Below are 14,421 nucleotides of genomic sequence, written 5' to 3'. Positions count from 1 at the left end.
AACACTGGTTCTCCATCAGATCTCCATCTGTCTGTTGGAATCCGTCTTTCATATAGAGTAGAAATATAGTACAAAAGAGTAACTTTCCACAGTAATTTCAAACTTGTTCTTTTAGGCAGGAGAATAATTGATTCAGCAACATAATCTTCATTTATGAAATTCCACAAAGATATTATTGTTTCGATGACTACTCAAGGTTATTCTCTAAAGTAAAGCTTTATTTTTCAGATTTATTCTTTTCATTCTGTAAGCATTGTGGTCCAATAGGACAGAACTGTACAGATCAGTGATTTCCAACTTTTTTTGAAGAATGGTTTAACTTTCTTTTATTGACTAACCTGACTCATGTACCAGCCTCCCCTCCAATAAATGCATTGTGTGATTGTATGGAATTTTGTAATGTTACTTGTATGAAGTTTCATTTGTTTTGAGAATTTTGAAGGACAGAAAGAAATACTTAAATATTGCAACATCAAGGGTTGGTAACCACAGGCTGTCTACACACCTCTTTGTAACTTTCAACACAGCAGGACAACTTGTCATCAAGAAGAAGATGCCAAAGTTGTGAAGTTTTCCATCACCATGTGTCAGTCTTGACTGTTTAGAGTATGTTTGAGTGCATTTAATGAAAGACTGGGCCAAATTTAACAGATATCCCGTTAAGAAGATTTATGGCATGGAATCTTCTGGTTTGGTCTGTTGTTTCTCCCAAAGTGTGTTGCAAGATTGGGTAGCATCGTGTTTCCCTCCCTGGCAGTCCTTGAAATGAAAAGAACTGGGAGACTGATGCTGCTCTGGTGAGGAGGACCCAATAGAGTTAGAGCTACAACCAGCACCTTCCACCTTGTGCATTTCTGTTCTTCCTTCCTTCCTGTGTCTCAGTATTAGTTAGGGTGGTCTAGCTGCCTAACAGATTCACCCCAGAGCTCAGACATTATAGACATTTATTCCCTGCTCAGTTAACAGTAATGGGGTGGTTGACACATTGGAAGGCAGCTCTCCTTGTAGTCCTCTGGGATTCAAGTACGACAGTATCACCATCATGGTGATGAGGCTCTGAAAGTCACTCAAGATACTGTCTCTGTTCCACTGACTAGTAGCCAAAGGCCATGGAGGAGTGTGCACGGGATGCCCAGAAGTGGCACATACCACCTCTGTTAACGTTTCTCTTGCTAAAGACCTAGTCACGTGGTCAGACCTAACTGTGAAGGAAGGTGGGAATTGTAGTCTCACAGTGCCCACAGGAATAAGAGAACATTGTGGTAGTTTGCTAAGGCTGCCATAACAAAAGGTCACAGACTGGAGTGGTGGGGGGAGGAGTGGTGGTGTTGCTTAAATGATAGAAATTTATTTTCTTACTGTCTGAAGTCCAAGATCAAGGTGTCAGCAGGTTTGGTTTCTTCTGAGGCTTCTTTCCTGGGCTTGCAGAGAGTCTCTTCTCCTGTGTCCTCATATAGTCTTGGTATCTTTTTTTGGTGTGTGTGTCCTCATTTTCTCTTGTTTTAAGGATACAGTCATTGGTCTGGAGCCCACCCTGATGGCCTCATTTAATGTAATCATCTCTTTAAAGATTCTATGTCCAAATATAGTCATATTCTGAGTTACTGTGGGTTAGGGCTTCAACATATGAATTTTTCTGGGGACACAATTCAGCCCATAGCAAAGGTGGATTTTGGTGAGGAGCTAAAAGCTGCTTTCCTCTTCCCCTGTACTGTGTGTGTGCTCAGTCACTTTTGCTGTGTCCGACTCTTTGCGACCCTATGGACTGTAGCCCATCAGACTCCTCTGCCCATGGAATTTTCCAGGCAAGAGTACTGAAGTGGGGTGCCATTTCCTTTTCCAGGGGATCTTCCTGACCCAGGGATCTAACCTGCATCTCCTGCATTGCAGACAGATTTTTTACCACCGAGCCACTGGGGACACGTCCCTTATAACTGCTTATGCTTAATCCATTCATTGGCGATCAGATCATGGATTTAGAACCAGACAGAGTAGATTCGCATTCTAGTTCTACTACTTAACAGCTGATGTGTCTTTCTTAACTTCAGATTCCTCATCTCTGAAAAGGAGGTAAACATTTTCATCTTGCAGAGCTGTTTTGAGGACTTGTTAAGGGAAAAAGCCCAGCGTAGGGCCTGGCACGTAGAGTATTAGCATAATCTCCTTTCTTCCACTGGTGATGCTTGTCTTGCAGATAGTACCCAAACTGAACAGCTCGTTGAATTTTGCAGTAGAAAGTCTGGACATTCTTTAGCATTTTGTGGTATGTCAGAGAGAGTCTCTGAAATCTTCAAGCTTATGGACATAACTCATGAAGTTAGAAAACCATTGCCTTTAGATGGCAATCTAGCATGGATTTCACTGTGGAAAACCGTACTTAACTTGCTTTTCATCTGACTTTTCTGAAGATACTCGTTTCATTAAGGCTTTTTTGTCAATCTCATTCTAAGTTTTCTGACATGGAAAAGAAAATAAACAGTATTATTTCTATTAAAAAATAACTTTCTAATTGTTTTATGAATAAGTGTACAATAAATATTCATTAATCTTTTTGGGAATTTTGGTAGCTAATGTACACCTAAATGAGCTTCCCAGGTGGTGCTAGTGGTAAAGAACCTGCCTTGCCAGTGCAGGAGACATTCATCCCTGGGTGGGAAAGATCCCCAGGAGGAGGGAATGGCAACCTACTCCAGTACTCTTTCCTGGAGAATTCCATGGACAGAGGAGCCGGGCAGGCTACAGTTCATGGGATTGCAGTGTCAGACACGACTATGCGACTAACTATTGCTTAATGTAATATATATTTACATATATGTTATATAATATATGTTTCCTTTTTATGTTACCATTTTAAGTTTGGTAGGTTGTTTTCCTTTTCTTGAGAATTCCCATAGATTATGATTCCATGGTAAAGCCTTGATTAATTTTAATTTTTATCTATACAGAATTTTATAGCTGTAACAGGTAAATTATTAAGATAATCCTGGGAAAATTTTTATAAATGTGTTCTCTAATTATTGGATAAAGGCTTGTTTTTAGGTTTCTTCTTTAAATAAATCTTTAGGGGTTTCTCTAATCTGCTAAAACATGCTGTTGACTTATCATTTTTGCTAGGTATTACATCTAGAAATATCTTGAGGCATCCAATTCATAAAAGTCAAATTTTTGCCAGCTTGACTTTCTCTCTGGTTCCTTATACAAATAATTAATTAGGCAGAGAAAATTTTTATCTAGGTCCAAGAATAGCAGTGACATGCAGCGTACTCTACTTGACTATTTAAGCTTAGGTCCGGATCATTCCGTACCCCCTGGTAGCTCAGATGGTAAAAACTCTGCCTGCCATGTGGGAGACGCCGATGGGTCAGGAAGATCCCCTGGAAGAGGGCATGGCAGCCCACTCCAGTGCTCTTGCCTGGAGAATCCCGTGGTAGAGGAGCCTGGCGGGCTACAGTCCATGGGGCTGCAGAGTCGGACACGACTGAGCGACTCGCACATTCACTCTCAGGATCTCTCTCTGTTCACAAACACAGCTGTCTGTAGCCTCTCCAGTGATAACAGAGCTGGGGCGGTGGAGGGGGGCGTTGGATCTGTTGTGTTGCTCTGTCTACCACACTTGGCAGAATCAGAGACTCATTAGATCAATGGGTCAAAAATGTTCAGCAGTTTTCTGTGACATCTAATCTATTACATAACCAATGATCTCTTTCTTCTTTATGTATACATATATTTGTATAAAAAGCCTTTTGTCCTGATCTGTAACATTTTTACATTTTAACTCACTATTTGAACCCCACCTATGATTTTGAAATTCCAGAAGAGCCTTTGGTGTGTATAAGTTAGAATGCCTTTGGCTGCCAGAAGCAGACGTTCCAGCACAATCTGCCTTAAACCAGAAAGGAGATTTGTTGGGTCTTGTAACTGAAAAAACTGGGCTTCCTTTGTGGCTCAGCTGGTAAAGAATCAGCCTGCAGTGTGGGAGATCTCAGTTCTATTCCTGGGTTGGGAAGATCCCCTGGAGAAGGGGAAGGCTACCCACTCCAGTGTTCTGGCCTGGAGACTTCCCCTGACTATAGCCCATGGGGTCACAAAGAGTTGGACATGACTGAGTGACTTTCACTTGTCACTTGTAATGGAAAAAAGCCCAGTCGTAACTGGAGAGGTGTGCTCTGGGGAACCCTGTGGGGCTCCTTCCTCGTCTCAGCTCGGCCCCCTCTGGTTGGTTTCAGCCTCAGGGGCAGAGGCAGAAGCAGCTTCGGGCCTCTGCGCACAGCACGTTACTCCACCGGAGGACAAGGCAAGCCACCACTGATGGCTCCCTCTTGAACACCAAGGAAACTTCTTTCTCAGAAGCCCTTAGCGCACTTTCCCTCATTCTTATTTACTTTGATTCGGTAATGTCTTCACTTTTTAAAAAATTTATTTTTACTTATTTATCTGGGTCTTAGTTGGAGCATGTTGGATCTAGTTCCCTGACGGGGAATCGAACCTGGGCCCCCTGCATTGGGAGCTCAGAGTCTTAGCCACCAGAAAAGTCCCAACACCACCACTTTTGAACCAATCAGTGTAGGCTGGGCCCCTCAGCTTACACCTGGATTTCTGAACAGGTCATCAATAAGTTATCCTTGGGCCAGCCAGGCCTGCCTTTGGAGTAGTTTCAGGTTATTTCTCCTTAAAGCTCATGGACTATGTTGAGAAAATGAATGTTAGTGTAGTGATTAGAGGATGCTGGATAAACACCAGTGCTCAATGTAAAATTGTGTTCTTGAATGATACTCCTTAATGCATAAATACTACAGTTCAGAACATCTTTACATGCTCTGTTTTGCATGTAGTCCATATAGTAGTGTGTTACATTAAAATTATCCTTGTGTTTATAGTACTTGTTCACAAGAAATCTATTTTGGTTTAGATAAATATATTTAATAATTTATATTATTAATCTCTTTGTTACTATATTGTTAAACATGCTATGTTCTTGTTAAAGCAGAAAGTTTTTCTTGAGCCTGCTTAATTTGATGCCTTACGGGCCAGGAAGTTAGGAATTTCCCCATCTGATTAAATGCCATTGAATAATTCCAGTAAGTAATGCTAAATGTTCTTTGGAATTATTATAAAACTTTGTGGTAAACCTTTTTCATCTTGGTGTCTTGTTGTTTGTAATATTTTTAGTGGTTTCCTCTGAATTTTCTTCTTCTTTTCTTTTTTTTTGGTGTTATTAAAGTTGTCTGTGAGGGCTTGATTCTTTTTCCGCTAAGACAGAATCTAAAAATTCATTATTTCAGATGATCATGTTAGATCTGATTTACTCAGAGCGGGATAACATTTTGTAGAACTTTCCAGAAAAGCTTTAGCCGTTGGTTTTAGTTTAAGCTAAGTCTCTCTATTTGAATTTAGTGTTGTAGAGGCCAATGGTATTTTCTTTTGCCACATAGCAGTAAGTTGTTAAAGCTATTTTTAGAAACCCAGGTGGCACCAGTGCAGGACACTTAAGAGACAGGGGTTTGATCCCTGGGTTAGGAAGATCCCCTGGAAGAGGGCACGGGTACCCACTCCAGTATTCTTGCCTGGAAAATCCATGGACAGAGGAGCCTGGAGGGCTACAGTCCATAAGGTTGCAAAGAGCTGGACACAAGCGACTTAGCATGCAATCTTTTCTAGAAGTTTTTGAACTTGCCTCTTTAACAAATGCATCTTGGTATTTGTTTAATAAGAAAACACAAGAGTATGAAAAGCTACTATTAATTCAGTCACATTTCAGAATAAATATGTGTGACGCACTGCCATATAGGCACACATGAAGAAACAGTGCATATATGTGAGGCGTTTTTTCAGCCTGCAGTCAGTTCTGCATGCACAGAGGTTCATGAATCCCTTGTATTAATCTGTGGCACCTCTGTCTGTTGTTATTGTTTAGTCACTAAGTCGTTCTGACTCTTTTGTGACCCCATGGACTGTAGCCCACCAGGCTTCTCTGTCCATAGAATTTCCCAGGCAAGAATACTGGAGTGGGTTGTCATTTCCTTCTCCAGGGGATCTTCCTGATCCAGGGATTGAACCCCTGTCTCCTGCATTGGCAGGCAGGTTCATTACCACTGAGCTACCAGGGAAGCCCATGGCACCTCTACTTACCCCAAATAATGGCCATCCAGTTAGGAAACTCTGTAATTAAAATTTTTAGATGAGTGTTATAAATATCTCAGTTATTCTCCTAATAAAAATGTTCCCTAATCTTTGAATGCAACCTCCTTCAGTCCTAAACTGTTAGACCTCAGAGCTATAAGTACAGCTTTCCTTCCCCGTTTAGCCTGTACATGGTAGGCACTGAATGGGTATTACTTGAGTCAGTGAATAGATGAATACTTGAATGACGACCATGAGTGCATGATGTCCTCCGACTGTCTTGGGAAAAGTACGGAAGTAAACTCCCAACTGGGAGGGAACTGAGTAATCTTACCAGGAACTTAATGTCCATGCATCAGAAGGAACCAAGGAGTAGTTCATGAAGTTGGACATCTTTCCAGACCTCTACCCACAGTTTGTTTTCTGTCAGGAAATAGGTTAATATGTTTTTCTCCTTGTTGAGTTTTTTCAATCATAGTGATTCTTTTCTTGGCGAGTGGTGGTTTGAAGAGATGTAAGTTTTGATCTTTTTGTGTTTCTCATCTTCTGCAAATAAATGATAAAATTAACAGAAATGAGCAGTCAAAAGGGGAAAGCCCAAGTGTGCCTCTAAAAAAACCCCCTCGCATCTGCCTCCTTTTATTAACCTTTCTGCCTCCTTTTATAAAGTCCTGTCCTGAAACACCTGATATGCTCATTTGATCTTTTATCCATGTGTCTAGGATCTGTCACTGGGGTATTATGGGACATCTCTAAATGTTGGATTTATTCTTTTCTATGTTATATAACGGAGAAGGCAATGGCAACCCACTCCAGCACTCTTGCCTGGAAAATCCCATGGACAGAGGAGCCTGGTGGGCTGCAGCCATGGGGTCCAGAAGAGTTGGACACGACTGAACGACTTCACTTTCCCTTTTCCCTTTCATGCATTGGAGAAGAAAATGGCAACCCTCTCCAGTGTTCTTGCCTGGAGAATCCCAGGGGCAGCGGAACCTGGTGGGGTGCCGTCTGTGGGGTCGCACAGAGTCGGACATGACTGAAGCGACTTAGCAGCAGCAGCAGCATGTTATATATAAAAAAAAAAACCTGTGCACATCTTCCTGTTTGTTATCCATCCTTAGTTATGATTCTGTCTCCCTGTGTAAGTATTTGGATTCACTCTTTGAAAGGCTTTCCTAACTGTATAGCTTCCTTTGCTATAGCAGGGAGGGCAGAGGATTTTGAGTGAAGTGTTTTCTGTTGGTAAGTAAACAGACTGGGTAAGGGTATTTCTTAGTTATTTTAATTCTTCTAGTACAGCTCTTTAATCTCTGTCCTCTACTTAAAGGGGAAACTGGTTGTGATTATGCTTTGTTTATTTATATTTATAAAAATAGTGTGTGACTTTTGTTGGAAATGCAGTAGAATACAAGGTAGAAAATAAAGGTCATTTGTGGTCCTTCTACTCAGTGAAAAATACTATTAACATTTTACTATTTCATTTCAGCCTTTTTCCCATGCATTTTTATCACATTAGATGCAGATAAAATAGCTTTCTTACTTACCCCACTAAATACTATTTTAAGTTTCCCCCTTAATATAAGTCATTAAGAACTCCCCATAAATATATTTTAATGGTTTTGTTAGAATTTTCTTGTTTGAATGTACTGTATTTTATTTAACTGTTCTCCCAAAGTTAAGCTTTTTGTGTATTTCCAGTTTTTGTCAATTAAAAATGGTATACTAACATTTTTTTCTACTTTATTCCTATATCTGTATTTTCAGTTATTTCCCCAGGATTCATCAAATCTTAGAAGTAGAATTAGTAGATGAATATTAGTATTTCTGGCGATTTGGTAAACACTTGATAAACTATGCTTTCCTGAAAGATTATGTAGTTCATAATCTCATCAGGAGATCGTCCAATTAATTGTTTCATTTCAGCAGTATTCAAGATTTTGTTGACTCTTTTAGTTTGAGGGCAAAAATATATCTCATTCTTTATACTCAAATTTCTTTCTCTTTCTTTTTTTAATATGTTATCTTTTAAATTGGATTATAATTGCTTTACAATGTTGTGTTAGTTCCAGCTATGCAGCAACATAAATCAATTATATGTGTACATTTATGCCTTCCCTCTTGAGCCTCCCTCCCACCCCACCCCCGATCCTACCCCTTTAGGTCATCACGGAACACCCAGCTGAGCTCTCTGTGCCATATAGGGGCTTCCAACTAGCTATCTATTTTACACATGGTAGTATATATATATGTCTGTTCTCACATTTCTTTGGTTCTTACTGAGGGTGAACTGTTTTCATTGGCTTGTTACCCTTTCTCTTTGAATTAACCATTTGCATTTGCTGTTCATTTATCTGTTAGGATCTTAGTGTAGTGTTTTGTTTCTATTTGAATTTCCGTGAACTTATTATTGTATTAATTTTTTGTCATGTTTATGTTCTCCTGAGGATAGTAATATATGCCTTTCCATATTTAAATTTCTTGATGTTTTCCTTTGTAATTTTTCCCATTGCTGAAATTTAAGAAGTACTTTTCAGTCTAAAGACAAGAGAGAGATTTACCGAGGATATCTTTTCTTCTTCTCTTTGTGGGGTGATTCTTTTATAATTAATTCTAACCTATAGAGTTCAGAGTTTAATTTGAAATAAATATTAGGTTTGGGTAGATTTCCTCCTGCAAAGCTAACTAATCATCTTATTATTTTTTTGTTCTTTCCATTTTGTCATGCCACACTTAGCGTTTATTATGTTTTTGTCACAGTAGGCCATCAGGGTAAGAGAGTATTTTGAAATTTCCTTCTCTGTCTTTCCCTCTCTTGACCTAATCTTTTGAGGATTTGCTCATTTGGAATTTTTATGTACTACTCTGCTCCTCTTTTGGCTCTGTTTTTCCCTTCTGTTTTTAATTTGCATTTCTGCACTTTTCAGAATTGTCAAAAAATTAGTCCACATGTGAGTTCTTAAAGGCAGCTGCACTGTTACATTCATCATTGTATTCCCTGTAGCCCTTATTGAATTTTTAAAGCAATAACATTAAAGCAAGCTCTTCTAGAAAACTTGGGAGATAAGAAAAAGCATAAAGAAGAAAATAAATTAGTCTTACCACTCAAAGATATCCTGATACTGTTAAACATACTCTGTAAAATTTGCTAGGAACCATATGCCTGTGTACTTAGTCCCTCAGTGATGCCTGACTCTTTGTGGCCCCGTGGACTACAGCCGGCCAGGCTACTCTGTCCACGGAATTCTCCAGGCAGGACTAGAGTGGGTCACCATGCCCTCCTCCAGGGGATCCTCCCAGCCCAAGGATCCAACCCAGGTCTCCCACATTGTGGCCCACGTCTGAGCCACCAGGGAAGCCCAAGAATACTGGAGTGGGTAACCTGTCCCTACTCCAGGGGATCTTCCTGACCCAGGAATCAAACTGGGGTCTCCCGCATTGCAGGCAAACTCTTTATCAGCTGAGCTACCAGAGAAGCCCAGGAACTTTATAGTATTTGTAGTATTTTGCGTGTGTGTGTGTGTGTGTGTGTGTGTGTATGTATGTATGTTTGAAACGTTCATATATATGTGTATAATTTTATTTTTTACTAAATGGGAGCATCCTATACATACTGTTTTGTTGTGTACTTTTTACTTGTAATAATTCCATGTTTTTTAAACATTCCTTTATGACTTTAAATATATTTTTTGACTTCCCTTCCCATTATTTGGCTATATACTAAATAAAATATTTTATGTGAAGGAAAATGCTCTTCTTTCAAAGAGATTGAATTTCAGAGTGATAATACGGATAATACGGCCAGTACACCTGTTATCTCTGTTGCAACGCAAATATATATATGTGTGAGCCACTGCAGAATTGCTTTGTGTAGGTTGAATAAGTAAAATTGAAGAAGAGAAATAGGTGGTATGTTAGATATTTTCTAGGGAGCCTAAATGGTTTTGGCCACTTGACATCTTATTAAATGGGCAGTATTACAGATCCAGGGTCTGAGCTATAGCTATAGTTAACTCAGAAGGAAGAAGGAATTCAGAATTTTGGGAGCAAGAGACGTTAGTTAGATGCCAGATCAAATTTGTGAAGTTGATGTTTGTAAAGTTGGTGCAGTTAGAAGTCAAAGGGGGTAGACATGTATCTAAATTGGTTATAGCCAAAAGAGTAGTTTAAGGCATGTCAACCTAAGACCAGAGGGCACAAGAGAGGTGGAAGAGAAAACTGTGACAAACATGAATCTGGTTAATAGAGATGATGTTCTATTAGATGAGGCTTAGTAGAGATGAGGCACCAGAGGTGGGTAGTGATGACAGTCAAATTTAGCCCTTTAAATTTGCTCCTTTATGTGAAAGCAACTCTATCACCCGTAGCTTTAAATAACTGCAGAACTAAGCAGCATGACTTTTATTTTGGGGAGTCCTCAGATGTGTGTGGTTTGCATCCCCAAATTCCCATGCTTGAGTAAAGGTTAAAATATTGAGGGTGCCTTTGTTGGACTGTAGCGTGGGAGACTAGAGGAAAGGAATGCAAAATTCCAGAGAATTTTGAGAAGTAGTGAAGCTACCAGGACTTCTGGGAGTTGTCTTTGGGAAAGTGAAGTGAAATATGCTCAGTCGTGCCCGAGTCTTTGCGACCCCATGGACTTCTCCAGGCCAGAATACTGGAATGGGTAGCCTTTCCCTTCTCCAGGGGATCTTCCCAACCCAGGGACCGAACCGGGGTCTCCTGCATTGCAGGTGGATTTTTTACCAACTGAGCTGTCAGTGAAGCAAAGACCTCCTCATTCCTGCTCCTTTCCACAGGGACTCAGAAGAGAGCCCCAGATCTTCCCTAACAAACCAGTATGGTTGGAGCAGAAGGTCCAGTGGAGCAGTAATGAGAAGGAATGCTAGGCAGAGTGCTTCAACTGGGGGAGAAAGGCCTTCAGTCATAGGGAGACTTAGGAGTTGGGCTTCATCTTGGAAGTATTAAGTTTGCATTGAGAAAGGAGGTATACCCACTTGTATCTTTACAACTCTTTTTTTTACATGTGCTATAAAGAAAGGTTGTTTCCTTTTTGAAATCGTGTGTATTCCAGTCAAATAGTTTGAAAAACAGATTATTATAATGCAAATTTTACTTTTAGTTGATTTCCATTTATAAAATTGACAGTGTTTTTACTAAAATTCACTCAGAGTTGAAAACTTTCAGAAGAAGAAATAATTAGCCTATTAGCTCTCTGCTTTCCGATAGTCAGTCTCACAAGTTCATGCCCTTTTTCTTTTGGCTTAGATATTTACCTTGTTTTGTGAAACTTGAACAAGATATTATACCCACCATGTGGGCCCCTGTTGAACATACTGATTGATGTATGTTATCTTGAAAAACCCTTGTGTTCAGTGCTTTATCCTCTATGTAAGAATTAGTATATGATTTAAAATGTGAAATATCTTGTGAAGAGTATGCTCCATGAGAAAAGCAATCTTTTCTGTTTTTCTATCAGTAAATTCCCAGCACCAGGCACAGAACTTGACTCAACAGAGGTACAGAGTAAATAGTTGTTGACTGGGAATAAAAATGTATGGGTGATTTCTAAGATTTTTTGGAGTTTTGGTATTCTATCATTTCCATATCATGGTACTCCTCTGTCTCTCCTTGAAGTTATCCTGTATTAAATTAAAGTTCCCAAGTGGTACTAGTAGTAAAGAACCTGTCTGCCAAAGCAGGAGACATAAGAGACATGGGGTTCAGTCCTTGGGTTGGGAAGATCACCTGGAGGAGGGCATGGCAACCCACTCCAACATACTTGCCTGGAGAAACCCCTTGGACAGAGGAGCCTGGCAGGCTACAGTTTATGGCATCACAAAGAGTTGGACCTGACTGAGGCGACTTGGCACACAGCACAATAAATATGTGGGAAAACCTGGTGACATTGGTTAAGATGACTGGAAATACTATGTTGGAATTCATAGATTACTACTGAATATTCCCTTGACATTTGTGATGTTTATGAATTGTCCAGTGTGCATGCACACAGTTTCCTTACTAGCTTATTTATTATGCATTTACAAAAACCAGGCAAAATGTTGACTTTTTCTTTTTTCATGAGTGGAGCTGCGTGTAAACCAGCTGGGAGGAGCAGTGCTAGTTGAGGTTTCTGTGGTTAGCAGATGGCAAGAGTTGTTTGCTAGTTCAGTGGCTCCTTCCTGCCCACTGGCTTTGTGGCTCATGCTCATCCCATTTCTTCCTTAGGTGACCAGCCTTACCTTTTTTATGAGCTTTAAGGGGTTTCTTGAAAGGGTTCAATTTGTGAGTACTCAGAGACTACCATAATCATTAGAATATAGAGTTTTAAAAACTCACCATGTGCTTTATACTGTTTTCTGTTTTCTTTGGTTTTACTAGGTAAAAAAGCTCCCATTTTGTTTAATAAAGAAATGATCGAGTCCATGAAGGAAGGTTCAGTTGTTGTGGATTTAGCTGCTGAGGCTGGCGGAAACTTTGAAACCACCAAGCCAGGAGAACTTTATGTTCATAAGGTATAGCTCAGAGCTTCCTCTTGCTACGATCCTGATCCTTCATCTTTAGTGATTTGTGAGAGGGTGTTTGTTGCTTTAAATATTTAGAGAAACTGAGGCCAGACATTCTCTAAAATTAAAAATAGTCACATTTAAAGCTCTTTTTGAAATATGTATATGTATGTATATAAAGATGTATAATTTCAAAACTTAGCCTTGGCTGAGAATTGTCCTGGAAAGAATGTGAGCATTTAGTAATAGACCTTTCTGACTGTATTTTTACTCATTTAGGGAATTACTCACATAGGCTACACAGACCTTCCCAGCCGAATGGCCACTCAGGCCAGCACCCTGTATTCCAACAACATCACCAAACTTCTGAAGGCCATCAGCCCCGACAAAGATAATTTTTACTTTGAAGTGAAAGATGATTTTGACTTTGGTACAATGGGTCACGTCATTAGAGGAACTGTAGTGATGAAGGTGAGTAAAGAGATCTATTGCTTCCTGTGTTTTCATTCTACATTTGTTCTAGGATTTTTGTTTATGGAAGAATCCTATCTTGGAATTGAGATATATTCTAATAAAGTATTAATGTGTTGGGTTTATGTCGATAAAATTTATTTAAAAATCCAGAACAACTTAAAGAAAAATATTGCAGATATGCATGTGACTCACTTAAATATGTATTGCTCTTGAAAAATGGAAAAAAAACAACAACAAAAACCCCAGAATTGAATAAAGTAAAAATTAAACATTCCCCCACCTATCTGCTTTTAAGTTCTATTTTCGTCCTTATATGTTCTATGCACATACTGATTGTACGTCTATGTGTGTATTCATGACACAGCCATTATATATTTATGTGCATGTATGTGGTGCTACCTGGAGAAGGAAATGGCAACCTACTCCAGTATCCTTGCCTGGAAAATCCCATGGACAGGATCCTGGTAGGCTACAGTCCATGGGGTCGCAAAGAGTTGGACACGACTGAGCGACTTCACTTTCACTTTCATGTGGTGCTAATGGTAAAGAACCTGCCTGCCAATACAGGAGACATAAGAGAAGTGGGTTCAGTCCCTGGGTTGGGAAAATCCTCTGGAGGAGGGCATGGCAACTCACTCCAGTATTCTAGCCTGGAGAATCCCATGAACAGAGGAGCCTGATGGGCTCAAATCCATAGGGGAACAGAGAGTTGGACATGACTGATGGAAGTGACTTAACATGCACACACATGTTATATATTTATATAAAGTGATGTTATAAACTATATGAATTTCTATATTTATTTAAAATTGTTTTTCAAAGAAGAGTTTTTCTGTAACACTGAATTGACTGGATGCTGGATGGTTTAAAGAGTGCTGTTTTTCTAATTTCTGTTAGGATGGCCAAGTGATTTTCCCTGCTCCCACACCGAAAAATATTCCTCAAGGAGCCCCAGTAAAACAGAAGACAGTGGCAGAGCTGGAGGCTGAAAAAGCAGCTACTATCACGCCCTTCAGGAAGACGATGACATCAGCTTCTGTCTATACAGCAGGTAAGGGTTCCTTTTATGAAGATTTAGACTTTGAATTATGACTGTATTATGTGAGTAATGTATTAACTGTCAAAGTTAGTAAATGAAATATAGCTGTCATTCATTGGGTTCTCAGGACTTGGCCTTGTTAGAAGCAGTTTTCACATGTGGCATGTCATCTGTCCCACCTCTGTGCACTTGGAGACTGCACTGTCCACTCTCAGAGATGCAGGCACTAGGGTACATGCTGGAATGAACAAGTGAGAAATAATACATAGGTGGTTAATACCTTTC

At 39.8% G+C, this 14,421-nt stretch overlaps 1 protein-coding gene across 5 annotated transcripts in view; it reads left to right on the top strand.

The window, feature by feature from the left end:
• Positions 1-14,421, top strand: part of NNT (nicotinamide nucleotide transhydrogenase) — an 89,957-nt gene that overhangs the window by 32,427 nt on the left and 43,109 nt on the right. For all 5 annotated transcript variants that reach the window (XM_061129832.1, XM_061129831.1, XM_061129829.1 and 2 more), the window contains 3 exons: positions 12,499-12,632; positions 12,903-13,094; positions 13,995-14,148. In XM_061129832.1, coding sequence (XP_060985815.1) covers positions 12,499-12,632; positions 12,903-13,094; positions 13,995-14,148 — 480 coding nt within the window. The remainder of the gene's footprint in view (positions 1-12,498; positions 12,633-12,902; positions 13,095-13,994; positions 14,149-14,421) is intronic.

This window comes from Dama dama, chromosome 25 (assembly GCF_033118175.1).
Source record: "Dama dama isolate Ldn47 chromosome 25, ASM3311817v1, whole genome shotgun sequence".
Classification (NCBI taxonomy): Eukaryota; Metazoa; Chordata; class Mammalia; order Artiodactyla; family Cervidae; genus Dama; species Dama dama.
Note: the sequence above shows the minus strand (reverse complement) of the source record. Positions and strands in the feature narration are given on the sequence as shown.